This window comes from Protomyctophum bolini (genome assembly GCF_963924005.1).
Source record: "Protomyctophum bolini genome assembly, chromosome: 1".
Lineage (NCBI taxonomy): Eukaryota > Metazoa > Chordata > Actinopteri > Myctophiformes > Myctophidae > Protomyctophum > Protomyctophum bolini.
The window spans coordinates 35,865,669-35,893,291 of NC_137862.1; the positions used below are offsets into that span (position 1 = coordinate 35,865,669).

At 41.1% G+C, this 27,623-nt stretch overlaps 1 protein-coding gene across 1 annotated transcript in view; it reads right to left on the reverse strand.

Moving 5' to 3' along the window:
- The window catches only part of ano5b (anoctamin 5b), a 35,506-nt gene that overhangs the window by 2,847 nt on the left and 5,036 nt on the right, over positions 1 to 27,623 (reverse strand). The window contains exons 2-18 of the mRNA XM_080758844.1: positions 13,735 to 13,802; positions 9,999 to 10,109; positions 9,157 to 9,225; positions 8,557 to 8,841; positions 7,482 to 7,601; positions 6,461 to 6,576; positions 5,640 to 5,774; positions 5,281 to 5,386; positions 4,952 to 5,012; positions 4,344 to 4,495; positions 4,170 to 4,244; positions 3,529 to 3,757; positions 2,513 to 2,691; positions 2,128 to 2,225; positions 1,101 to 1,231; positions 650 to 855; positions 109 to 311 (exon numbers count right to left, since the gene is read on the reverse strand). Coding sequence (XP_080614970.1) covers positions 109 to 311; positions 650 to 855; positions 1,101 to 1,231; positions 2,128 to 2,225; positions 2,513 to 2,691; positions 3,529 to 3,757; positions 4,170 to 4,244; positions 4,344 to 4,495; positions 4,952 to 5,012; positions 5,281 to 5,386; positions 5,640 to 5,774; positions 6,461 to 6,576; positions 7,482 to 7,601; positions 8,557 to 8,841; positions 9,157 to 9,225; positions 9,999 to 10,109; positions 13,735 to 13,802 — 2,344 coding nt within the window. The remainder of the gene's footprint in view (positions 1 to 108; positions 312 to 649; positions 856 to 1,100; positions 1,232 to 2,127; positions 2,226 to 2,512; positions 2,692 to 3,528; positions 3,758 to 4,169; positions 4,245 to 4,343; positions 4,496 to 4,951; positions 5,013 to 5,280; positions 5,387 to 5,639; positions 5,775 to 6,460; positions 6,577 to 7,481; positions 7,602 to 8,556; positions 8,842 to 9,156; positions 9,226 to 9,998; positions 10,110 to 13,734; positions 13,803 to 27,623) is intronic.

Sequence of the window (27,623 nt, forward strand, 5' to 3'; positions counted from 1 at the left end):
AATACATATTTAAGTTATTTCTGTCCAAAACATGGCAAATCCCAAATGTATGGCCAATTTAATGTCACACACATGTATACTGCATAGTGCATATATAGTCCCCAGTACCTGCAGGTGGTGATGAAGGAGCTATCAAACCAGGCAGCTCTTTCGCCTTCTTCTGGCATACTGTAAGCAGAGATCTGTGAGATGTTGTACACCGACAGGCTGTTGTTTATGTAGCCCATCATGCTGGCCTCTGTGCCACTGTGGTAGGCATACAGGTAGACCAAGCGTGGGATCATGTCAGAGGTGAATGCCATGATGAATGCCTGAGAAAAGAGAAACCACACAAGGCTGTCAAACTATTTACATAGAGATTAGGGGCGGGAACCCCTTTTGGTGTTAGCATTGTGCTACGCTTTAGCTATTGAAAAATAGCAGATCTACAAGCTCATAGCGCACCACCGAGTGGCGTGCTACGAGCTTGTAGGTCTGCTATTTTTGAAAAATCGAAGAACGACTGACATAGAAACATATCTTTTTCAGAAAACTGTCAGGATGTAGAAGACATTTTTAGAATCTGATCTCAGGTCTAAATGGGTTAAGTAACAAATGTAAGGGAGGGGGGGGGGGGGCGGACAGACTACAATATAGAATGACAGCTCACATTTGTGACGACAGACAAGATGGCCACCACGTTGAGGATTTCCTGCCAGGCTCCAATGTTTCTGGCCTTGGATGCAACGGGTCGCCTGTACTGTGTGGTGAACTTCCAGGCATCCACCCTGATCTCCAGGATGTTGTTGCAGAGGGCCAGCAGAGGAGCCAGGGGGAAGGAGGCCACAAACAGGGTTATGAAGCCAAACTGGATCACTGGAAGGGCAGAAAGAGAGAGAGAGAAAACGGATTAATGAGTGACAAATGCTAGTTTGTTGTATGTATGTTTTTAATGCTTTGTTTCCTAATATAAGGTACTGTTTGCTTGTTATAAAGTTGTTGTAAAGTTTGGGTTTTAAACCCAAATCATATCATTTATAACATATTTGTATATAAAATAAGGAGGTATTCTATCTATCCGATATATGAACCCAGAACTGTAATCTGGGTGAGTATCTCACCCATCTCCAGGTACTCATAGAATAACCCAATCTGGCTGAAGTTCAGCAGGCGATGGTCTTGCTCCCAGCGACTGTACTGGTTCTCTGGTTGTCTCCTGCCCTTTCTGCTGCCCCACCAGTTTCGCATCAGCCTGTAAATAAATGCATTTGAATCTGATATACAAAGTGTCTTAGTCGTTATATCGTTACCACAGCAACCAATGCAGGCAGGTCAACAATGTCTGAATACACAATCTGATCTGATCGCGTACGGATATTAATAATCGGATTCGTCTGAACAAAGCCTGAGAATAAAATAGTGATGTCCAGAGAACTGACAAGAGGCTTTAATTACCACTTACCAGTAGGAAATTACAGCAAGTGAATGAGAGAATATTTGTCATGAACTGTGTAATTTTATTGTGTAGTTCCTGTTTCCTGTCTGCTCTAATTGTTGCTAACTGTCTTGTCTCACTCTCACCAGTCTGCATTGCAATTGTATTTCACCTGTGTCCTGTTCAGTCTCAACCAATCATGTGTTGATTGTAGTTCTGTTTCACCTGTGTCTAGTTAGTCTTTGTGTATTTAAACCTCCCTGTGTCCTGTTCATTTTTCCTTGCCAGTTGAGTTCATAGATGTTGTCATGGTGTGGCTTGGCCTTCTATGTCCTGCTTTAATGCCAGATTCAGATACTGTATCATACTGGCCCTTTATTTGCCATTGTGTATGCACACATAGGAATAATTAGCCCTTCACTAAGTCCCTCCCCAACCCCAGACGTGTCCGTAAAAAGGGTCTCACCTCAAATTCATATCTCTAACAATGCCTCCATAGTTAAAGATAGCGTAGCTGAAGCCAGGAAAACTTTTTTTTTTCAATATCTGATTTTCCTGATCTGAAAGGCAGGCAAACCTAATCTCAGCTTGTCTCTCAACTATTCTCCCACTGTGATATAGATACACTGATGGCATTTATCAAGGTGACATGTTCTTGCCGCCAGTTGAATGTTGTACAGTGAGTTTATGAATGGGAGGTGAGAGGGACTTACGGCAGCAGAGATTCCTGGATGTTCCCACAAAGCTGCTTTCCTGCCATCACTATCAATAGCTGTGTAGTCAGTTCAATCAGACAACCTCCTGGGTCACACTGGGACAGAGATACATGCAAGAGATCATTTGTTTAGCGAAGTCAAATACACACACAACGCAATATTATACAATATACAGCATTGACAACCACGGGACAATCAGAAAATGGTTAATTTGGTAGGTTCTTAAATTAGGATGCCAGAAACAAATCCTGGGAGAAAATGGAGTACAGTTAAAACTATGGATGGAAACTAAGGATTTTGTGATATGTAAAATCTAATCAATTACCTACACATTAGGCCAAGTCCAATATGATTTATATGATAAGTTATAAAAGGTTCTGACCTCCTCATTCCTCAGTCTGCTCCACTTGCCAAACATGTATGTATAGTTGCCTGGATAGCCCACAAACTTTCCCTTGAAGAATGCCACATAAAAGCAAGAGGAGTAATAGTTGACAAACTGGAACAAGTACATCTTCATGGTCAGTTTGTTCTCATATTCCAGGTGAGTCTTGGGGATTTCTATGGAAAGAAACCATTTCAATATGAATACATTTCCCAGTTTCTTTCAGGTTCCCAGATTGTTTCAATGTTCATACATTATACTGTACCTGTGCTTGAAGATCAAATAAATACATTGTATTCCAAATACTTCAACCTCATATGGTTCTAGCTAACCTTTTTTGGTCAAAGTTGGTGGTAAATGATTAATAATGTTTTTCAAATAACATAATACTGTATATGATTCTGAAATTGGCATTCTGTGTTGAGAACTTTTGCTTTTTCTACTTAAAGTATGATTTTGAGGGGCTATAGTGTAGATTTTCATCTTACACAAAGATGTATATTCCCATTTACAATGAATGGAGAATTTACGTCCTATGTAGACGAGCAAATTGGCGATTTTTGTCCTACACATCATCCATTCATTGACAATTAATGGTTGATGTACGATGATATGAGTGCCCCTCACTTCACACAGGTGTGATGTTTATTTAAATACCTTTGAACATTGAATTGATTTTGAGCGCAGGACTTTTACAAAATAAGTTTACACTGTGGAATTGCTACAGTGTAATTTAAGAGATCTGAGCACTCGGGGCTCCCGCTGGCCAAGTGGTCCAGGCGCATGCCACGTATCGACTTTGGCCCGACCGCGCGTCACGTGTTCGAGTCCCGTTCATGACAACCTTTGCTGCATGTCTCTCCCCTTCTCTCTCGCCCTCTCTCCTGTCCACCAAATCTTTTAAAAAAGAAAGTAAAAAAGACATCCGAGCACTCAAAAAATGTAGAGGAGACCAGTTAAGGTGTTCATCAGGCCGAGAACTGACTCTTCCACCACTTTTGAAAACCACTCACCCATATCAGTGATCCAGATGGCCACCCTCTCATAGAAGAAGTTCAGAATGAGGATGATCACAAAGTTGATGCAGGAGGCAGTGACGGAGGTGGCCAGTTGGGGAGTGATGAGGCTTCCCACCAGCTGAATCTTCCTGGTCGGGCTGTCTTTCATGATGCTGGCAAAGGCTGCAAACACAGCCAGCCTGTAGGCTATGACTCCAATAATACAGGCTACTATCAGACAGACCTGTTGAGAGTGCATACATATACAGTACAGTAAAGCATGAGTTATGACGACCGTCGAGACGATTCTACTCTATGGCTCCGAGACATAGACACTTTCAAAGAAATTAGAGAAAGTGAGAAACGGTTGGATGGCACTTATGCCCGCCTTCTAATGAGAGCGCAAAATCTCTCTTGGAAGAGCCACCCATCGACTAATCTAATATACGGCAACCTTCCCCGTGTTTCTTCACTAGTCCGATCCGATGCCGGCCACTGCTACAGAGCTAACAATGAGGTTATATCTTCCCTTCTTCTCTGAAATCCTGCCTCAGCAGACCAGAGGTAGAAAACTGTCATTTCCTGATGTCATCGCCAGCCAGACAGACAGACAGACAGACAGACAGACAGACACACAGAGCATAGCATTCAGTTACCCAGAAGAGAACAGTTGCTCCAGAGAGGCAATAGCGGGCACATTTGCTGGTCATAGGTAGGTATGGCTCCATTTCCTGAAAGAAGAAATAATATGCATAACCTGGGATTCATCAGTGTTTTTTTTTAAATTGCATTCATATCCATGTATGACACAGGCTGGCATTACTACCTACCTGAGTGATCCTGTTGAGTCTCTTCTCAGTGCATCTGATTTCAAACTCGGGTCGCATCTGGAGTTGCTGCTGTTCTTCCTCAAAATCCACCAAGTCCCACTCGTACGCCAGTCGGGCTTGACGCCTCTTCCAGAACTCCAGAAAGAGGGTTACTGACAAAACGGATAGGGAGAACGGACATAAGAATCTATCTTAACCACATTAACCCCTCCTTCCCTATTTTGTACATAAAACAATAAATAAATAAAATACTAGGCTAATAGGCTTAAGTTATAGTTTGCTGTATGGTGGTGTCGTGCATAAAAGATAGCAGATCTTCAATCTCACAACATGTGATCTTTTTGACCCTGCCACACCATAATACGAAATTATAATTCCTGTTCAGAATTAGGCCCTATTACAGTAAAGCGTTCTCAACTAAAGCAACCACTGTAGTACGAAGCCAAAACTACTGGAGGCAAGGACAGATCTGGGCTACAACAGTATGGGGACAGATTGATGCTAGCTACTGTGTGAAAAGCCTTTAACTGTCCCAATCTGTCAAACAGTGGGGAATACATTAACAAGCCAGGTTAAACACACTGAGGGCATCATGACCAGACACCTACCCCAAATCCCCATAAATATGGCAAAGAACACAGTCCCTTCATTATCAAACAGATGGGATTGCTGGAAGAGAAAGAGAGAGAGAGAGAGAGAGAGAGAGAGCATATGGCACGTTATAAGTTCCTTAGCATCCCAGAAAAAAGTGACACAGACATACTACACAGAAGGGTGCATTTCACTTGGATTGATTGTCTGTGGTTGACATGTCACGAGTCATTCAAATTGGGAATAAATAAAAAACAGGAACATGGGAATCATACATATCTTTCTGATATTCAATATACTGTATAACTCAAACGTTACAAATTACAGCAGGTTTTCCTGGTCTTACCCAGGATGAGAGACAGGTCGAGTTGAGTTTCCAGAAACTGCACTTCTTATCACAAAGTGGACACATCACAATACTACCGCCAATGGAGGGATCGCAGATCTCTTTACTTAACGACAAATAGAACAGCAGCATGAAAACACTCTGGAAAAATGCATATGAAAATATTCTGAAGGACAAAATAATGCAAATAAAATCGTTTTCCAAGTAAAGTAGTAGTAGTAGTAGACAGTAGTAGTATTGAATGGAATTGAATATTAATTATATTTTGCTTTTAATCAGTATTTTTATATTATAATGGATGGATGGATGGATTTTATTAATCATAAAGGAGCTCACTGATGACCCCTGGTGGTACTGACCTAGACATATTGTCATCATAGCTGAGCAGTCCGTAGACAAAACATACAAGGCCAATGACAGCTGCAATGAACAGCATCTCAGTGTAGAACCCCAGCCAGGCAAAGTAGATCCCAATCTTTTCTCCATAATATTTTCTGTAAACAATAGATTATGCAAACATCAGTGCAGATCACAAAATCACCGCACAAAACCCCACACAATCAAGGTTTTAGACATTTAAAATATGTAAAGGTGCCTAGGCTGTTTGCCAGTAATTGTAATGCTGCTGCTGTCTGATGCTGCTATCTTGTGTCATAGTCTGTTATGTGTATAGTTGTCTTAGGGCACACGTAGCGTCACACGGTTCACACCAAAGTTTAATTCTACCTGCTTGCTTTTCAATGGGAATGGAATGAAAAGGAAAAAAATAAAAACTCTGTTCCCATTGAAAAGCATTGACAGAAATGGACTTCGGTGTCACACCCAACTGTGATTCTGCCTATAGGACGGCAGATTCTGCCAATGCTTTTCAATGGGAACGGAGCGGTTTGTTAGCCATTTGAGGATTTCCAAAAAACAAACAAAAACAAAAGAAACGCTTCGTTCCCATTGAAAAGCATCAGCAGAATCCGTCCGCCTAGTATAGGCAGAATCCAAGCTCGGTGTGAGCACATGCACGCTTAGGGCTTATTGTGTTTTTATACTTGGTGATATTGAGTTATTTTGCGGAAGTGCTGATTATGTGCTCTTTCCCTTTATCACCTAATTCATTCATTCATTCATTCATTCATTCATTCATTCATGGTACATGACTGACTATATCCAGATATTACTTACTCACCTGATAAGGTTAAGAGGTTGTTCTTTATAGAAACTAAGTAACCTGGCCCAGTTTTGGTACAGATTATAGCGTTCACTCTCACATTCTGAATTTCTAGACCTTTTCCAGTATCGACTCTAAAAAGAGAGAGAGAAAGCAGAAGTATAAACATCTATTTAAGATCAACTATTTGACAGTGAAAGAAATTGTTCATAAATCAGTTGTTCCACTGTGAAATAATGTTCAAATCAGAGTAACTATAAAGTATAAACTGGAAGAGAAGAATTATGACTAAACATGACATTTTGAACAGAGAACAAAAGGAATGCAATATCCAGCTGAAATGTGTACATCTTTTGTTGGCAGTTAAACAACACTGAAATCTGTGCGCGTCCAACATTTCTACAGCATTATGATCATTCACCTACACCTAGTCATGATAATTGGCTTTATAATGTTTTATGATTATTGTTATACACCATTGTGAATATTTACGAGTGATAACTATAATATACAGTGTTATAAGCGGGTTATAGTGCATTATAATTTATAAGTATGTTTATAATGCATTATATAAAGTATTGCCAAAATGGTACATCCGTGGTATTGGGACACATCAATTACAATTTTGTTGCAATGTGCTATACAAACAAACTTGCCTTGCCTTTCGTTTGTCAGTTTTTTCATGAAGCCCTATTTATACTTCATATTATCATATGGCGAAAATAGAATATGTACAAGATTGCAATGCATTGTGAATGTAATGCAACACAAACTGAGTTTGTAGATGTGTTTTTACACAAAACATTGTTGAAGAATTTCACCAATGAAGGCATGTCCACAAAAGGACAGCAGGTTCAGAATAGTTATGATGTCTGTGGGCTTTATCAGTAAAGAAAAAAAGAAAAGCTTGTGACTTAATAACTACATTGGATTGATTGGAATGCCGGTTATATTTCTATTTCTTGAAAAGTAACGGTTTTGGTATACAATGTATTCACCCAACAGCGACGCAGTTCTCTTAGTTGTTGCCTTGGCTTACATCATGCAATGGGAAGGCTGCGGTGTATGTCCCATTGCTGAGCAAACGCTTGATGCCTTTCTTGTCTTTCTCTTTGCGGTCCTCTTTGTAGTATGGACAGCGAGCCAGGATGTAGTAGACCTAACAACAAGGAAGGAATGGGTTAAAATACTGGAGATCATTATGTCTATATTTTGTTTGTAACAATTTCCACATAGTAAAATCTTCAGTGTTAGATCTGCAATTCATCCCTAGATCTATGGCCTAGCGGTCCGGGCACGGGGCACCTAGACAGCACGTGGCGGGTTCGAGTCCCCTTCCCAAAAGACCTTTGCAGCATGTCTCTCTCTCTCTCCCTCTTTCCTGTCAATCTTCACTGAAAATAAAGGCAAAACAAGCCAAGGCTTGTTTATGTCCTACATTTATGTCCTTCCCAGGAGTTGAAAAAAGATAGGCCTATACCACGCGGGAGATTGTTTTTTTAATACCAGTGAGATCGGTAGAGAATGGAGTCCAAAAACCACTAGTCTTGTATTAAAATACTGTATACAGATTAGTTAAATAACTGTCCATTTGGTTAAATTTGTATATTTGTACACTCTTTGTACACTGTTTGTTATTAGTATTACCCATTAAGGGATACTCCATACTAAAAGAGCAACTGTACAATTGAACAACTGCGGAAACGTATTAATATAAATACATTTATCCATATAGCTGAATCAATATATGCATTATGCACATAGGCTACATGTATGGTCTCACGTGAATTACTCTGAATTTATTATTCTACTACACTTATGAATCACTGTTTCAGACACAGGTAAGCCTGTGTCAAAGCACACAAGAAGGGAGAGAGGGTGAGAGAGAGACAGATGTCTGTCTCAATGGAGCAGAAAGACTTTAACGATGTGAGATAGTTGTATGTAATGCCAGCTACTGAATACCAGATCAGCGTTAGCTATTCGTAATCGTATCTTCAATCATCTCCATTATCAACTTATAGTGGTGGTGTGGACTCTGCCATACACTTTAGTCAGAACGACTTTTAAAATGACATAACGTCAAATAATCAACTTAAACACCTGCGACTCACAATTCTGTTTCTTGTAGAAGGTGGGAAAAATGTATCCTTGTCTTTGATGAGGAAGAAATCAATCTTGCCCTTGTCAAAAGGAGAGGTGAAATAGTCGGGTTCTGGATGCATAATGCGCTCTGGCAAGCGGAAGGGACGAGAAAGCCACTCCAGAGGGGCTTCTTTGGTGTGGGTGATGTCACTGGCTTTGAAAGGAACCCTGATCTTCAAAACATCTGCATAGGTGGCTAACACCTCCCATGGAGCATGGATCTTCAAGAAGTATGTCTTGCCATCATCTGAGTCCTGAGGGGTACACACAGGAGATAAGGTTTAGCTCCTGTGTCTAGTCACATTTTAAATATAGCAAAATGTATTTGAATTACCTAGGTACAAATAGGTATACGATAGGCTACATCTTTGAATACTATCTTTAATTACTTTGTGGCAATGATTGTATCTTAATTTTATAACAATGATACTGGGAGACATAGCAACTTATTCTCCTATAATAAATGAACTAGCAATGGGCCATCCCTTTAAGATAGTTTTAACAGGTTTGATGCGTTTCAGCATCAAGACCACTCGGGGGCGGCAGAGTTCTTCTGTTTAAGTTCTTACCGATTTGTCCTCTGTCTCCAGTTCCAGTCCTGCCTTCTCAAGGTTGTCCTCAAATTCCCTCCGCCTCTCCTACAGATCGACACAACACACACACACACAGACACACACACACACACACACACACACACACACACACACACACACACACACACACACACACACACACACACACACACACACACACACACACATTTTAGGGTTTCTGAAGCCCCTCCTGTCATGTTTGGTAACAAAGAGATAGACAAAGCCTGGTAGAAGCCTGTTGATTCCTGGCCAGTGCGTAGACAGCATACCGCTGTGCTGTTGTGGCCATGTGGCTTTTCTGCTCAGTGGGGTGTGGAGGTTACTAGGAGCGTCTTGTTGGCCAAAGGGAAAAGTCACTCCTGCTCCCTCGCTGGCACTGTCCAACACACAAAACCTTTAAGACCTCCCTAAACAGTCTTTCTCTCAAGGATCCTCTCCCGTTCTGTAACAAGGGAACGTCCTGAATGAGGATCCTTCATGGATTCTTATTGAATACTTGTTGCATGTGGCTGTGTGGGAGACAGATTGCTCTCTGTCACCTGTAGACAGTTTCTTGTTGCTTTCTATCCGTCTGGTAACAATTTAAAGGTAGTGTAAGTCATATCTTTTTTTGAAAACAAGAAGTTTTCTCCCATTGATGAATGTAACCTGGAAGCCGTGGGGATGATGTAGGTCTGTTTGCAATATGCAGGCAACTACAGCTCAAGTTCAAGGAAACCTCCCCACACACACACACACACACACACACACACACACACACACACACACACACACACACACACACACACACACACACACACACACACACACACACACACCTGTTTCTTTCCATCTCCATCCTTGTCATCTACATAGGATATCACAAAGTCGATCCTACGCAGCCCATCCCTGAAGAACACAGTGTCTTTATTCAGATGTAAATTATCAGTCTGTAAGGGAGAAAGAAAAAACAATTAGCCAAAGAGTCACATGCAATGCATTTTCCAGTAGAATCTCTTGAAATGTGTTTACTTTTACACTGTAGATACAGTACAGGAAATGAAAGAGTCATGTCATGTTGCCTGCATGGAGACACCGCACTGAGTGGCTGAGCTTAAGCTGGAAAGTGAAAGCAGAGAGTTCTAACTTTTTGACATAGACAAAGTAAAAACATATATTTTCTGGGCTGTGTACACATAATATGTGACCAAATTCGACTGAGGGACTGCCATTGGATTTTTTTGAATTTTCGTTTTTTCATGTCATATGAAAGCTTCAAATTGACATACTGTAATGGTGGTTCAGTTTGACCCACCAGTTTTGGAGATGTGGCTTATAGAGTAATGTCTTGCATAAAACAGCGAGTTGAGAAAACAGACTTGAAAGGTTCACTTCATGTGGTCTCTCTACTCTCTAACATTACACCTAGCTACATGTTTAAGCATTTATTTAATATTTACTCGTCAATTTCAGCTCTGATATTTATTTCAGACATGCTCTAGTATGTGAATATAGTCTGCCTGTGCTATTAACTCATTTTGGATAATAAATACATAAATTCAGTTTCTCTCCTCTGGTGAAAAGATGGTGGTTGCATGATGGTAGCCCCTCAGTCAAATCTGGTCACATATTAGATTAAAAGGAATTTTGTGGAATGTCTGTTTTCTTAAGACAAAGCTGTACAACAGTTTTTATTGAGTGGTGCAACCACTCCTATATACAACTATGTGTGTCACTGGCTGTCCGTCTGAGCACGAAATAGCGTTTGTGTGTCACTGTTGCGCAGCCACACACACACACACACACACACACACACACACACACACACACACACACACACACACACACACACACACACACACACACACACACACACACACACACACACACACTCTCTCTCTCTAACTGTATATATGATGATTTGGGGTGTTACAGTACAGTACAGTGACAGTACAGTACAGCAGGGGTTCTCAACGTTTTTGGCTGGGGACCCCCAGAAATGTTGGACCTGAGGACCTGGCCTCAACTGACCACAGTGGAGTAATCAAACCCCACTCTCCACAACCACACCAAGGACGGTCTTGGACAATGTCCAGCAACTTGCAAAAGGCATGCCTATCATTATACTATACTTGGTCTGAATCTAGGGAGGAGAAACGTAGTCTGTACTCTCCCATGCTGAATCTGAAATTAAATGTCTTTCCATGGAATGCTTCATTATGGGGCAAAATTTATTTTTGTCACAGTCTCTCTCTCCCTCAGTCTGTGACTCCATCATGGCCACTCCCACATTCATTTCCACCACACTGCAGTCCCATTTACACACCTGTCTTCAACTCCCTCGTCAGCCAACCTGTGGACACTTTGCCAATCAACCTGCTCCTGTAAAACTGGACTCTTTACAAACTCTCATTGTCAGTTCATAGTTTGATGTCATGGTTGCTTGTCCCTGGATTCCTGTTTTGACTACTTTCTCATTTTGCAATTGCCTGGTTCCTGCCTACTACTTCAGTGTAAGATCTGCCTTATTCTTTATTAAATACTTAACATCTATTCTTGTTTGTTGTTACTCTGCACATGGGTTCAACTCTGTCTACATCCATGACAGTATGAACTGACCACAAATATGAACCCAGCAGAGTTAGAACTATTCAAAATGTTGTGGATCATCTCATGGCCTCTCCCCCTAACCTGCATGCTAGACTTCAGGAGGAGATTTCTATTCTGCAACAGTGGTTCAAAGAGAAGCCATGGGTTAGTCATTTTGTTCCACACTTGGATGTTGTCCGTAGGAGGCTTAATGATTTTGAGACTAGCTTGCTTCATGCTTCCCAGCCAGCTCCTCACTCTATTCGGCTTGGAGTCATGAGTCTGCAACCCACCAGCCCTGTTGCAGACAAGCAGAAAACTGAGTATGTGGACTTGTTTACATATTTTCGCAGCCGTGTGAAGATACCTGTTTATCCCGAGCCTGTTCAAGTCAAGGAACCATATACAGTATGGGCACCCGCCTAGCTCTGGGAGGTCCCCGTAGTGCCAACAAACGGGGGGGAAAGTCTCCCTGGATCGCCTAGCCACCAAGCCCACCCGGCCAGCCATTTCCAGTTCAGCTCCAACCCAGCGACCACCTGTATCTGATTCCTGCCTACTACTTCAGTGTAAGATCTGCCTTATTCTTTATTAAATACTTAACATCTATTCTTGTTTGTTGTTACTCTGCACTTGGGTTCGACTCTGTCTACATCCATGACAATTATATTCATCTTTAAAACACTTCCATCTGGCTGTATTCCCCCAGAATAGATCATTGCTATTCCTACACTATGTAATATACAGTATGTTCTGCTATGTAACTCTTAATTTGGTCACAAGTGCAGTGAGTACCGAAATAATTTACCGTAAAGAGTTGCAGACTCATTTTAATGGCAGATTAAATGTCTTGAGGCCCAGAAAATGTAAGAACAAAATAATTATACTCAGTGTAAAGTGTAGACTAAGTGTTTGAAAAACCAGCTCTACTTTCAGTACGTTTACTATTGAATTGTGTATATTGTCCATACTGTACGGGGAAAATACCACACAGTATATTATCCTGACCTTAGAAGACAGTATAAGACACAGATAATCTTTTCAGTTGGAACAGTAGCAGAGCCACACCCTGCTTGTTTATCAGACCCTTACTGCATCCACCCCTGGGAGAAGTAAGGGGGGGGGGGGGGGGATATGTTATTCCAACATGTATTATTTAACGACTGGTTAATAGCAATATAAAAACATAATTCCTGCAAAAAAAAAAATTAACCCATTTGACCCTATTTTTACATCGTGGTTAAATTAACAGTGATTTTACAGAGTGTAAAATCCTCACTTCTCCACTGTGGCTTGCCTTGCGGGCAGCAGGCTGTATATCAGGCATGGTGGGAAGCTAATGCAATAATCAGAGGAGCTCTTTGAGAGGAACAGATCTTGTGACTCAGCGAACATAACAGTAAGTAAGCAGAGGGTCAGTCACTCTCCATAATGACATCTGATAGACAGAGAGGGGGGGGGGGGGCTGCAGACCTGAAGCACAGGCAGAACTACAGCCTGCTGTTGTATGAGCTAGCAGACCCAGTAACAGTTTCCCAAATTCTAGGACTATTTCATTTTTAGTTGTCTTCACTCAATGTCCTACGTATGTGCAGTTTTGTCCCAGGTGATAACCTATTCCGCCCACCGCTGTTTAATCGCTAATCGACTCATAAGGCCGTCGGCTGTTCGGCACGAGTAAGCACTCACCAGCAGCTCACTCAGATGCACCTCAAGAGCCTCAAGGCCTTTCTGTCAACCAACCTGTCTTGTATTCTATTGTTATATTTATATTTAAATTCACAAACAAATTCACTCGGTCAACATCTATAGACAGGCCCATTTGGGACTAACGGTGATTTATAGCAACATTTATGTTGCTATAAATATATACTGAGCATGCCGCTCCAACATTTTAATGTGCCTATTCCAGCACCACCAATTGACCTGCAGCTGGGGGTCGCATTCGGGTCAACGCACGCACACAAGATCATGACACCTACGTACCTCCTCTGTATTCCCAGGCAGCGTCTCTCTGTCAGATAAGGAATTGGGACCATGGCCATTGTTGTCTTCTGGAACATAAACCAACAACACAAAAACAATAAATAATAATAATAATAATAAATGCACCCAAGGATATGGAGATAAAAAGCAGCAACAAATAAATATGCTGTATTTTAATGTACTATGATTGTTCATCTACATCAAGACAAACATTGCAGTGACTGGAGATCAAACTCGAACAAGTGCTCCTCGGAGCACAGGTCTCTGCCAGTTCATGTAGCCTGAAAGAGACCTATGCTTTTTCTGGGCATAGAGGGGGAGAGGTGGAACAAACGTTGATGAAGTCATTGCACATACATGCAAACTTTAATCTTATCCAATCAGGATGAAATATGAATAAAATTGACAGATCTGCCTTGATCCCATGACTACAGAAATGATGTGTACTGATTTGCATGATGTTTGGACGACGTCATAGTCTATAGTCTCAGCCACACCTTCGGCCTGGTGGAGACAATTAAAAACCAATCTGACAGAAATGGTAGACATTGCACACAGTTAAAACAGCACACTACACATCTCATCCATTTTGTTGCTCTTAATCAGTCACATGATGGCACTGATTGGGAAGTTTCAGTCAGTCTGTCTGTCTGTCTGTCTGTCTCTGTTTCATTGTCACAATGTCAGCCACTCCCACATTTCATTCCATCACGTCAGTCCCAGTTACAAAGCAAACTGTCTCAACCAGATACACTTAGATATCTAGGCTCAGACACAACAGCCTCCAAACAAACAAAGAATATAATACAATACAAGGTATACATGTGAAATTACATAGGTTTACAAATAAAAAGCTAAAACAAATTTCAAATAAAAGCTAAAACAAATTTCAAAATGATCTAAAAACAGTTACACTTTGTGGGGGTCTGTATGATCACCAAGGTTTTAAAACGATGCAAGGGTACTAATGTGGTCAATTTGAATGTATTTTGTAGGTCGTTCCATGTATTAGGGCCACAGAAGCTAAAGGCAGATTTACCTAGTTCAGAGCATAGACTGTAAAAAATATGGACAAAGCGTTGTCACAAAGCGTTGGACAAAAGCCTGTCAGTCCTTGAATTGTACATCGCCATCTTTCTAGATCCGTTTGGGCCCAGCTGGCCATTGGCTGGCCCAGACAACGAGGCGGGACTTCCCCCCCTTCTTCTCCGTTGGTTTTTATTTTGACTCGAGTGGGTGGGGAATCCCGACCATAGACTGAAACGGTAGCCACGCCCCTCAGAACATACGTGACTTTATGGTAATTTCTTTAATAAATGGGACCATAATTTTCCAAAAAGAATATTATGACATTAGAAATGAGACTTTAAACTAATGACTGGAAGCAGAAAGTATTCATGACCATGTTTATTAAGGTAATACAGTCTAGGTGAAGTTGGGCCCAAATACATGGACTTCTATGGGGCTATGTTTTTCTTTCTTTTTTTAACAATATATTTATTGCGTTTTTCTTTTTTTAACAAACAGACAATACAACAAAACAATACATAATACATCAGACAATACAATTACTTAAAATGAAAAACTAACAAACAAAAAGCAAAACAAGAACATACAGTACATACATGAATACAGTATAATAAAATAAAATAAGGGCAACAACAACAGAGTCCTTATGGCCACAAGACCAAACAGAGAATACAATTAGACCTTTTCAGTTTCCACCATTAAATAAGATAAATCATTAACCGTAATATATTGGATAAACCGTCCCCATATCTTATCAAACATCTGTTTATTCTTCAATGTATAAGTAATTCTTTCCAGAGGAAGACACAATGATAACTCCCTAAACCACTGAGCAATACTGGGTTTGCCTATCTTTTTCCACGATAAGGCTATAGCCCTTTTGGCTTGTAGTAAACATAAATCTAGAAATCTTTGTTCGCTACTCTGAATCTTATGGCCAGGTGGGTAAAGACCTAATAGAAACAGTTTCGGGTCAAGATCAATATCTATCGACAATATCTTCTGAATCTCCCTCCTCACTTCTTCCTTTCACTCTTGGACATGCCCACAGACAAGAGTCTTTACCACATCTGATACAAGTATCTGGAATATCTGCACTAAATTTATAAAAAAATTCTGGAGTGATATAGACCCTCATCAGCCAATTATATTGCAACAGTTTTAACCGAGTGTTACCCGTCTGGGATTGAGCATCCATACAGGCTGAGCTCCACTCTTCCAATGTCAATTCCTCTTGTAGATCAGCCTTCCATGCGTTATATTTGGATTCAGAGGATTCAGGAGAGAATTCTACTAACATAGAGTATAAATCAGAAATGATGCCCCTATTAAAGGGGTTTCTGATAAGCTCTTTTTCTATTATTGACAGGGGAGGGAGTGTCAGAGAATTCACCTGTTTAACCCCTTTAAAGCTTCTGAGTTGTAAGTACTTAAAGAAGTGTGTACGGGGTAAATTGTATTTAGCAGGCCTTGCTTGGCCCCTTATCTTGAAGCCCCCATCCGCCCTTCCTGGGGTGAAATATTCATTTCCCCAATTTGGGCTGAATCGAAAACTGGGTTGGATATCCAAAAGATAAAGTCTGACATCCTGCCAAACTTTAATCATGTTTTTAACAATGGGATTAGCTGTATATTTTATCAGTTTTTTTACTCAAATTAGAGTAAAGATATTCGGGCAGTGGGAGCTTCGCTATGGGTTTTTTTGGGCCCAATGACAGCGCCACAACAGGCCATTATATGAACTTTCAGGAAATCCCGATTTCCTTAGTAGCTTCACAAAATATCTGTCTGACTGCCCCCCTGGTTCAGAGTTAACATTTGGTACCTTGAATTTGGGGAAATGACTTGACCAGGTGTGATAGGGTTCAGAGTCCCATTTCAGGAAAGATGAGATTTATTTAGGACAATCTCCAAGCATAGCTTTATACAAGAACAGGTGCCAATGCAGTTGGCCTCGATAATATATGTCATAATCCAAGACAGACAGGAACACTGTCTCAATAATATATGTCACACATGCAGTTATGATATAGTTTAGACTTTAGAATTATGTTTTCAATATTTTCATACCAAAACACCTTATTTGAGAGAGAGAGAGAGAGAGAGAGAGAGAGATAGCTAGATAGCAACCGCTTATCTGACCGACTCGAGTCACTCGACATCGGGCACGGCACTGAGATGTGTGAACTACACAGACGGACAGAGATCCTGCAGCTTTATAGTAGGATTAATTATTAAAATGAACCAAAACCAAAATAGCATTCTGATATTGACAGTAAATCTCTGCAGTAGCCTACTTAAGCCCTCTTAGTCCGAGACCGAGTAAAGACCGAGTCCGGTCTTTAGTCCTATAGTTCTAGACTAGTGGTGGGTATATTGTGGGATGGGTAAGGTTTCAGAACCAAACAATGCTATGATAGATTTGGGAAAGAGAGTTATCAAAGTGGGTGGCTTCTGTGAACATGTACTTTACACTGGATCCTGGTGCAGACAGTCAACAGAGAGGAGATTATGTATATCCTATCCCTTTCCAGTTAACTGCCTAGGTTGCAAAAACGTGCTACTGAAGTGAACGTAGAGTAACAGGCTATAAAAACAATTAACATGATTGCGGCCCATCACTTTAACTATAACTATGACTGACTTCAAAATAGAAAGGAAGGAAAAAGAAAGAAAAAGAGATCTCAGTACTCCGGAGAGGAAGTGAAATAACTGATTGTGTAATGCAAAAACTGCAATCTTTGCATTTCACAATATCCACTTCCTTCAAATCTGTGTGGTGGGGGGGAGGAAACTGCAATTAAGGTCTCAACACAATATAGTTAGGCCCCTAAGAGTTGCATAGTCCATGGTGATAAGTGAGATTAACCCTTGACCTACTGTTGATGGAATTGACGGATTGAATCAATAAATCCAAACCTTCCGTTGGCGGAATTGACGGATTTGTTTTATTCCCTATAAATCGGGGGATTAATGTAGCAAAATGTAGCAACATTTGGCTCACGGCCAATGTAATCTACCTAAAACCGTCCGAAGTCCTCACGGGCACGGTCGATCACGCACGTGCGCGGTCTTTATGTGCATCGCTGCGTAAAATGTGATATTCAGGGCTTGATTAGAGCTTAATTTGACTTAGATATAAAAAATATACGATGATAGCTTAGCATCCCGGACATCTGGCTGTGTAGCACAGTGCAGAAAACTAGCAGATGTTATTGTCCGTTGAACCGGAAGTGCTATCGCCAGATTCGCTCTATTTGGTCAAAAACGGCATAATGGTGAAGTTACCGACACCATCAGGACTGGGTATAATACTATATGATTGCGTGTCAGAATGAGATATAGTGTGTATATCACAGATTTTTCTATTGGCATTAAAATGATGAATAAAAAATATGAATAGAGCTGGCAGAAGGCACTGAAAAGCTGCTATTGGGCTGGCAGTCCGAGTTAAAACAAACTAAAAGAATATTTTGGGGCATCTTCATTCTTCACCTTCAAAAGATACAGAGAGAATGAACACAATACTATCAATCATTCAGACACAGATACAAATAGACACAGACACACAGACAGACCCGTCACCCGCAGTTACTACACACACACACACACACACACACACACACACACACACACACACACACACACAAACACCTCCCTAACCTAAATAATACAAAAACACACAGCATTCCAGCATCCCTCCTCCTCCTCCCTGCCAGGGAAGGCCAGTGGGCCCTGGCAGTGGGAATGTGTTCATGTAGCACTAGCAGCGCTCTCTCTGCTCATTGCCCTCCCTTGTTGTCTCTGAATGCTGGGAACCAGCAACGCTTCCTGTGGGGGAGGCTACTGGAACAACGTGCACAGAGTGCTCAGTGAGGGGGAGGGGTCAAGGACCGGGCCAGTTGCCGCTTCAGAAGATCTTCGCTTTCACGTACAGATGATATGCACTGCATGGATGACACCACCAATCTCCATCCTATAAAATCCTGTCATAATTAAACTCTGAGTTCTAACCCTAACTCTCAGAATTACACTCTCTTAACAGTGAGTTGTTTAATGGGCGAGGACCCACTGCAACCCTGCCAAGGACTGCTGGGGTCCCCCGACCCCACATGGGAACCACTGACACAGTACCTCCAGCCCACCCCCGAGGCCAGCAGAGCTGCCTCTGATTAGACGCGGCGGGCATTGAGGTCTTTGACAGAGTGCAAGGTAGCCAATAAGAGCCTTTTTGGGACTGGCTGGTGTGTGTTACAAGTAGCTCTTTGATAGGCCTCACTGGAGAGGAATTCTCCACTAATGAGCCACAATGTCTGGGAGCAGCAGCAGAAGACTCTATCAGTAGACATCTTCCACAGTGGGAGTTTCACACTGAGAACATTCAAATCCATGAGGACTGTGCTATTTTCTGTCCCCCTCCTCGTCCCCTCTGTCTCTCAACATTCTTGGTCCTATTCCAGCTGTGCAGAGTCAGTTATCACAGCCTGGGCTGAGCAAACAGTGAGCTGTAGGCCAGCTCCTAGCGGTGTGTGTGTACAGTGTGTACACACACACACACACACACACACACACACACACACACACGTGCGTGTGTGATATTTCCATGCATGGAAAGACTGATAACTGGAGAAAAGTCCATGATGACAGATAAGGCTTCCACTGCTAAAATGCAATGACTATTAGTCAACAAAGCTGAAAGTAAAGCTTCCCACTTTAATATCTTGAGTGTTATTTAACTGTAAGAGTGTAAAATGGGTCCACACACTCAGTTAAAAGGAATTGCAGTGGACCTGCATTTACAATGTTATATAACCTACAACCTCTTCCAACCCAACACACACATTACACTGGCCTATTTAACTGTGATATTCTCTGTCATGATACATTCATATACGTTGCAATACACCACCAGTCCTTTGTGCCAGTAGCTATCAAGCTCCACACATCTGAGCCTGACCCCCAGATGTTCTGTTCTGTTCTTGGATTGACTGCTGGGATATACTAGGCTACACTACGGATTGAATGTACATTATACTGTATATACAGTAAGATAGAATATAAATTATGTTAAGACCAATTATTTATTTTACGTGTGCTCTGTCTGTCTGTCTGTCTGTCTGTCTGTCTGTCTGTCTGTCTGTCTGTCTGTCTGCCTGCTGCTCGTTTACTGTAAGGACTTGACAGCAAGCCCCATGAGCTCTGAAATAAACTTGACGTTGTAATGTAAACCATGTCAGCTGCTTCTGAACACTGCTCTCAGTAAAACACCAGTGACACAAATCTCACATTTCTCAATCTGAACCGAGGCAGAGGCAATAGATTAATTATTCACCCCTCTAGTGTTAGACTGAAAAAAGGGATGTGAAATGATTCCCCTTTTCTCACGTCGCGTGTATAAATGGAAGCTTTAACCTATTTTGGGTGGGAACCCCTTTTGGTGTTAGCATTATGTTGTGCTTTAGCTATTGAAAAATAGCAGATCTGCAAACTCATAGCGCGCCACCGAGTGGCGAGCTAACAGATTGTAGGTCTGCTATTTTTTGAAAAATCTAAAAACTGTCAGGATGTAGAAGACATTTTTAGAATCTGGTCAAAATGGTACCGTTATGCATGCACTTTTACCTGTTTTAACCCCAGCATCCATATTTGCATGGACAAAAATAGTCGATCTACCAGCTCGTGTAGTTTCACTTATTCATGCTTATGACTTAGATGTAGGCCTGCAATTTGAATATATTTATATTACAGCTGCTGAGACTGAGGTGAATCATTCACCCGTCAACCTTCATAGAGAGGTTTAAGGGTGGAAAAAGGATGTGAAAGTATAACCACCACACTATGCTATACCTACCTCTAACGCTTTTCTGGGTACCCAAAGTCGCTTTACAGAACAGAAGTACATTTTTATTAGAAAAACTAGTTTTCTAGTAAAAGGTTAAAAACTAGAAATCACACACACACACAGCCAAAACAGAGCAGTATTTGGCAAGCCGTTTGGCTGTGAAATTCTGAATACACAAATCTGACTCGATCACACACACACACTGAGCATGGCTAATGTACATTCACTATTAGTGACTAAATTGATGCATGATAGGACGTGAAAACAAATGGTCATTCAGCCTCCCTTAATGGCACGTTATGATACAGTGAGCATTAACTACAGCATGAGTGCAAGCATGTAAACACAACAGTAGGCAGAAGATACCGTACATGCTAGAAGCAGAAGCACAGTTTGTTACTTGGATACTTGTTACTTGGATACGATACTCGCACAGTGCAGACACAATACACCTGAGGAAGCATGGATGAGCTGCACTCTATTTGGAGCCACATTCTGTGGATTTTCCAGGACCGATTTATCGGCCGGGACAATATACTGTGTGAACCATTATTTGGTCATTATCTGTATCCGCAATTATAAAACTTTAAAATAATTTCTATAGTAGCAGATCTACAAGCATACAACTCGTCACATTGTTTTGATTGGACTTGAATGGTCAAATAAAATTGCATTTGTTGGTTCAGTGTATAATTGAAGATGCAAGTTTACTTCATAAAAAACTATTAGCTCTCAAAATGTTATTTGGGTTTATTCGTATTCCTTATTATGTTCTCAAATATAAATGTCTCAAGTCTACGTTTTTCAATTTGATTCAAACTTTTTGCAGTTTTCGCACATGATGCAAGACGTATGAGGGGATGCGAGGAGTGAAAGAGGACAACGTGAGGGCGGACAGACAGGCGTCACATTAAGCCCTTGATCTGCCCGTACCTGAGTGCAGGTTAATCCTGAAAGATGTGAGCACTGCAAGACCATCTTAATAGGTAAAGAAGAGTGAACCTGTACTGTAACAAAAGAAAGCGAAGCTGGCCCGTGATAATACCACCATGACACAATCTTATTCTTATCTACTGGATCTACTCAAAATTACAGAGGAAGCTGAAGACAAACCGCTTTAAAGCAGATTGCTGTCAAATCCGATTTGTTTCTCAAATCTGATCTTTAGGACTGAGTCACTGTCCACACTGTTATTTGTAAGTGATCGAGTCAGATTTGTGTATTCAGAATTTCAGATATTGTCGACCTAACTGCATTGGTTGCTGTGGTAACAATGTAACGACACAGGCATGATTGGCAAAATGGCTAAACTGATTCGATTGTCTTTGAGTAACGCAAAAACTAAAGAAGTTTCCATGATAGGTGACGTTTCAGCCAAGGAAGCAGTTACTTACTTAGACTGCATATTAGACAACAAACAATCTGGACAGAGAAAGGTTAATCAAAGTATGTTTTTTCTTTTCTTTTTTCAAACAGTACAACAAAACATCATTTTTCGACCGCGGTCGAGATCATGGATTCCACAATGTTACGCCAGACTTCCCGGTCCTTCATTGCCACCCCCAGTTCCTGCCTACTGAAGCACCGGTCCTTCAATGCCACCCCCAGTTCCTGCCTACTGAAGCATGTGTCCCTAGCGATGACATCAGGGAACGACAGCTTTCTACCTCTGGTCTGCCCGACTCCAGAGAAGAAGGGAAGATTATTGTCAGCTCTGTAGCAGTGGCCGGCAAACTGCGCTCTTCTGGATCGGACCAGTGAAGAAACACGGAGTAAATATTTTTACTTTTAACATCTTACTAAGCTGGGATGACCAGATCTTATGCATGTCATTACAGGCTGACCAGGCCATACACTTGTATGTTTAATTACACCTGCACGTCCTGGTACACTATACTGTAGATCCTGAAACATGAGCTGCAGACTAGGCTCACAAAATACAGTACATATGTTGATTCTACAAAAATGCCATATATATTCAAAGATATTACTTTCCAAATGTCCAATTTTGTAACTCCTCTTTATACTGCAGCTATTTTGTTACCTTTTAGCCTAATTGTTACCCTTTAGCCTAATTACAACCATGTAATTAGGCTACAGCAGGTTACAGCAGGTTCCATATTCCTTCTGCACCGGACTCCCTCGAGTTATAACTGATGTGCGAGTTTGTCATGGTACATACTATGTAATAAGTACATTTTATTAATATAGAGAATCTCACAAAGTACTTTATATCAAGTGAAAAAATAAAACTATTATATTTGAGCAGAGAGTATGTTTTGCACTCCGTCCGTGTGTGTGTGTGTGTGTGTGTGTGTGTGTGTGTGTGTGTGTGTGTGTGTGTGTGTGTGTGTGTGTGTGTGTGTGTGTGTGTGTGTCCGTGTGTCCGTCCGTCCGTCTGTGTACAGCTAATCTCCGGCACCGTTAAACCAGTCGATGCCAAATTTTGCACACACACTCCCTGGATGCCAACGATGAACCTCTGCCCCAAAATCTCCAGAACGGCCTGTTATAGCAACACCTATTTTGCTATTAATCCCGCAAATCGTTACACACTATAGTCATGTGCTCAAGACGGATCTGTCTGATATTTCATATTCCATCTGTGGTTTAATTAGTTAAACCTTCGCTTCGGAAGGAAATGTAGAAAAGGAAGGAAGGAGAATTCACGTGATGAAGTTCTCAGAATCTCAGCATTTATTTGGTAAAACACGAGATTAAATCGCTACAAAGCAAAGCATGTAAAAAGGTACACGCGAGTTGTCTGTTTCAAGTTTCAACCAAGCCTCTGTAGTCAATCTGAGTCTCAGTAAAACAGCCCCCTTCACAAAGAATCCAAGGTCTTATACAAGAAATGATCGCACCCAAAATCCCTCACCGGACATGAAATAGGCACTTCCTGACATTTGACCAATGAGATCTGGGTCAGTAGCTGCTTCCGGTTACAAAGAGGCAGGCCCTCTAGACAAAGTCCTTTACATATGTCCTTTCTTAACATATAGACCTCTAATCGGAGTTCTAACTTTGAATAATGCATTTAAAGTTACAAATGAAAACATAACGGAAATAAATGAAATTGAACAGACTCTATATTAACCCAATAAAGAAAACCATAATCATTTTACATTTTAAGTCAGTACAAAATGCACTCACTAGTAATATTTTCATAGCGTTTCTCATTATTCTATAATGACAGAAGAGTGTTAAGAGTCATTTTAAGAAAGTTAAATGTGAAACCGCTACTCAGTGACAAAGATTCTTCTAGCCAAATAGTCACCGGAAGATTTTAGATTCTCACCAGGGGAGCAAGCTTCAAACGGTTAGAACAATAGGCCTTTGCCGAAGTGCAACATTCTTTACTATGGTAAATAACAACTGTCAAGTAGAAGGAACATTTTGGCATGAAACCTCAGACTTTGTCAGAGAGAACTTCTTGTTTAGTTTCTTGTTTAGTTTCATACTCAAGTAGTTATGAAATATGCTATATGATTCACCATATACCACACATCCTAATTGGCTAACTTGGTAGGATTGGCCCGTTTTGAACAAAAAACCTCAAATCATGAACGCAGCGTGCAATTTACATGAAATCTTTCACATACTTTCCTACTAGGCTGAGGAATATATCCCACCCTTTTCACATTGGCCTGTTATAGTGCCACAGGTGGATTTTTGCAAAACACATTTTGGGGAAAAAAATGCCTCAAAGCATCCAATTGCTATAAGCCTATTATAGTGCCACCAGGAGGCCACAGCCTGACCTGGCCTGGTGGAGACCTGTGCCCCGAGGGGCACTTTATCTAGTTATTATTATTAATAATTCATCTAGATCAGCCAAAACTTTGTTTGGCTGCCAGTCTGAGCATACTATAGTCAGAATGTTGAAGCTGCACATGGGGAATGGGGATCAGACAACAGTAGATTAGAGTATTAAAAGTAGTGTAAATAAGTTTCTGGGTCTGGAAACAATGTGGGAATTTACTGAGGGATGTTTCTTTTGATTACACACTACACTGTGGTACTGTATGACTCTGACTCATGTTTTCTTACTTTCGTAACTTCCTCTGAAAAATGAAGAAACAATAAAAAAGTATTTATACAATGATGTCATGAGGCCAGGCCTATAGATCAACCTCCATTCCACCTTTTCCTTGTCACATTCAAGATAAAAAACAGGGGCAGAAAACAGCCTGGTCACGTGGTTCATGGACTCGCACGAGCCAATAGAAGACGTTTATGTAGAAGAGCCTGGCCTCATGAAGTGAACAGAGTTGTCTTACTCTATGGCCTTGGGAAGCAGGCAATCATAATCATAGTTTCAAAGAATACTGGACTACTCGCCCCGGTGCTTGCCCGTTTTTCCTCCCGGAATTTTCCCCAGTGAGGGGGATAACTTTGTAATATGCTATTGGCTGTTTTTATTCTTTTTGGAAAAATATAAAAAGATACTGCTGTGGAAAGGCTATATTATTACCTATAAACAATTTAGTATTATTTAGTATATGTAAGGTTTTGCCCCCTCAAATGGTACCTCGTCAGATAATCCCCACATATCCTACAACAACTTCTGTGAACAGACTTCACTGTAGTAGCTTTTCATAAATTATATTTGTACTTAGGCTGTTTTGCTGCCATGAAAGTTTATAGTTAGAGAAATTCAAAGTCCAGCCGTCTGCTGTCCAGCCTCTCCCACCCCTCACTGGGGAAAATTCTGGGTGGAAAACAGAAACGGGGCGAGTAGTCTTGTTACCGTTCCAGCCATAGGAGCAATGTTTGGAACTATAGCCCATAGGCACCAGCTTTGTGGCGAGATCAAAGCATGTCGCTACTCTCCTACTCTACACTCTGGTGGTGACTATGACATTATGACAAGGTCGTCTACATTTAATGAGCTTTCATTAGTCAGGTTTCACCTGACAAAAAGATCTGTGCAGAGCTGCATAAAACATTGTAATTGTCTACCCTATTAAGCCCTGTTTCAGAAATAAGCAGCAGTGAATTGCATGATTGTATTTAAAATATTTTATAATAATCCGATTCATATTCAGGATTAACCTAGTAAACTTGCCCGGGGTCGGCTCTGTACTTGGCTCTTCTTGTCCCTTTACACCAGCGGTTCTCAACCTTTTCAGGCCGTGACCCTGCAAAATAATCAAATGTGAACTGGGGAACCCCCAAAATAATCATATTTGAACTGGGGACCCTCCAAAATAATGAACTGGGGACTCTCCCCCACCCTGATAAGCACTTGGAATGTATGAGTTGAGCTAGGCATTGCATTTTGTTTGACGTTGCGAGGCGTTGTGAGCTTGTAGATCGGCTAGTTTCAAAATACTGCTTTCTTATTATTTATTTATTATTATTTGACCATTTTGCCAATGTTTCACCAGTTGTTACAGTATAGTTGTTGATTACTTTTGTTGCATTAATGGTCTACACCATAATCTCTTAATAATTGCTGCGAAATTGCAGCAGATCGTCTATTTTTGTTCAATGTATAGCCCCAGAATAGGGATGCTAGTCTTTCAGTGGTTAACTGCAATGACAGTGAATGTCAATATGGTCAAAGCCTGAAGGGTCATTCACAACAAGCACGATAGATAACTATAACTATTGCGATAATTTGTGTGCATCTACACTGATGAACATTTAATTCTGCAAACAGTATAGCAACAAACACACGCTGCGCCGTCCACCCCAGATGTGTGCTCCTGTGTCCACGGAGGGAGAGTGCAAGGTCTATCGGCTAGAGTCTGCTATTCATAATCCTCTCTTCATCTCCCTTAATAATACAACCTTTCACTTTTGTATGCCTAGCAATGTTTATATCGCTCACCAAACTGCTCTAAAAGTGATAAAAGGGATTTTTGGCTATAGCTATATATCCCATTATATTTACTAGGTCTGAACTCCATCCATTTCAGTTAGAACACTTTTTAAAACAACATATATAATAGTTATCGTGCTCTGAAGGTGAGACCAAGTCACGGTTTTACAAGTCACAGGTCAAGTAGGCCTATAAGCAAGTCTTAAGTCATGAATATGTTTGAGAACCACTGGCTTAAGATATAAAGTCAGAGACAATGCAAAAAACAGCAACATTGAATGAAAAATGCTGCATATACAGTAGGCTAGCCATGGCTAGCCCAGGAAAACTGTCGTTTCTTATCACCAGGATATGATGCACTAGCTATTTTTGACAATGACCGGAAAGTTTAAACCAACACCACAACACTCATATAAGAAGTTCAGCAAAGATAGGATAGCTAGAGCTTTATCTTCTTAAAAACACCCTTCCATGCTGGCGGTGTGTCTCCTCCTCCGTCATCAGTGCCCATACCCGAGGCGGGGTTGGCGAAAGGGCCTTTCTGTGTGGAGTTTGCATGTTCTCCCTGTGTCCCCTAGGGTTGGTACCCTCACAAAAAACATGCAGTAATCCTGGTCTCTAAACTGCCTCCCCCTGGCCAGTCGGGCGCCTGATGGAGGGGAAAGGAACTGGTTGGAATAACGTGTTCCTTCCATGTGCTACGTCCAACCAGGGAAACTCCCCCCTGTCAGGTGTAAAGGAGCAACTTGGACACTCAAGCATGAAGGAAGCATGAGTTTAAGTCCGTTGCTCTCCCCATTTCCCCCATATGGGGACTAGATTGGCGGAGGGTGTGTAGAGCCCAGAATCACATTAGATAATTGACACAGGGGAGAAAAATGGGTTACAAAAACACCCTTCCAGTGTTCATAATGTAATTGTTTGTAGAGCATAAAGTATTTCCCCCCCAAAAATGGTGACAACTACATGTATAACATAGGTACATCTTCGGATCTTGAACTGTTCATTTCAATATTTGTCCATACAAACAAATATATGCTAACACAGAATTTTTATCCAAAATGCAATAGGGCTCTGCTACTACGTAGCATTTTGATGGAAAGCTATAGGATACATCATCATACTATATGTATTTCAGAGTGTAGCGAAAATAATCTGGCATTATTAAACAAGGCACTACAAGGTGAAGTC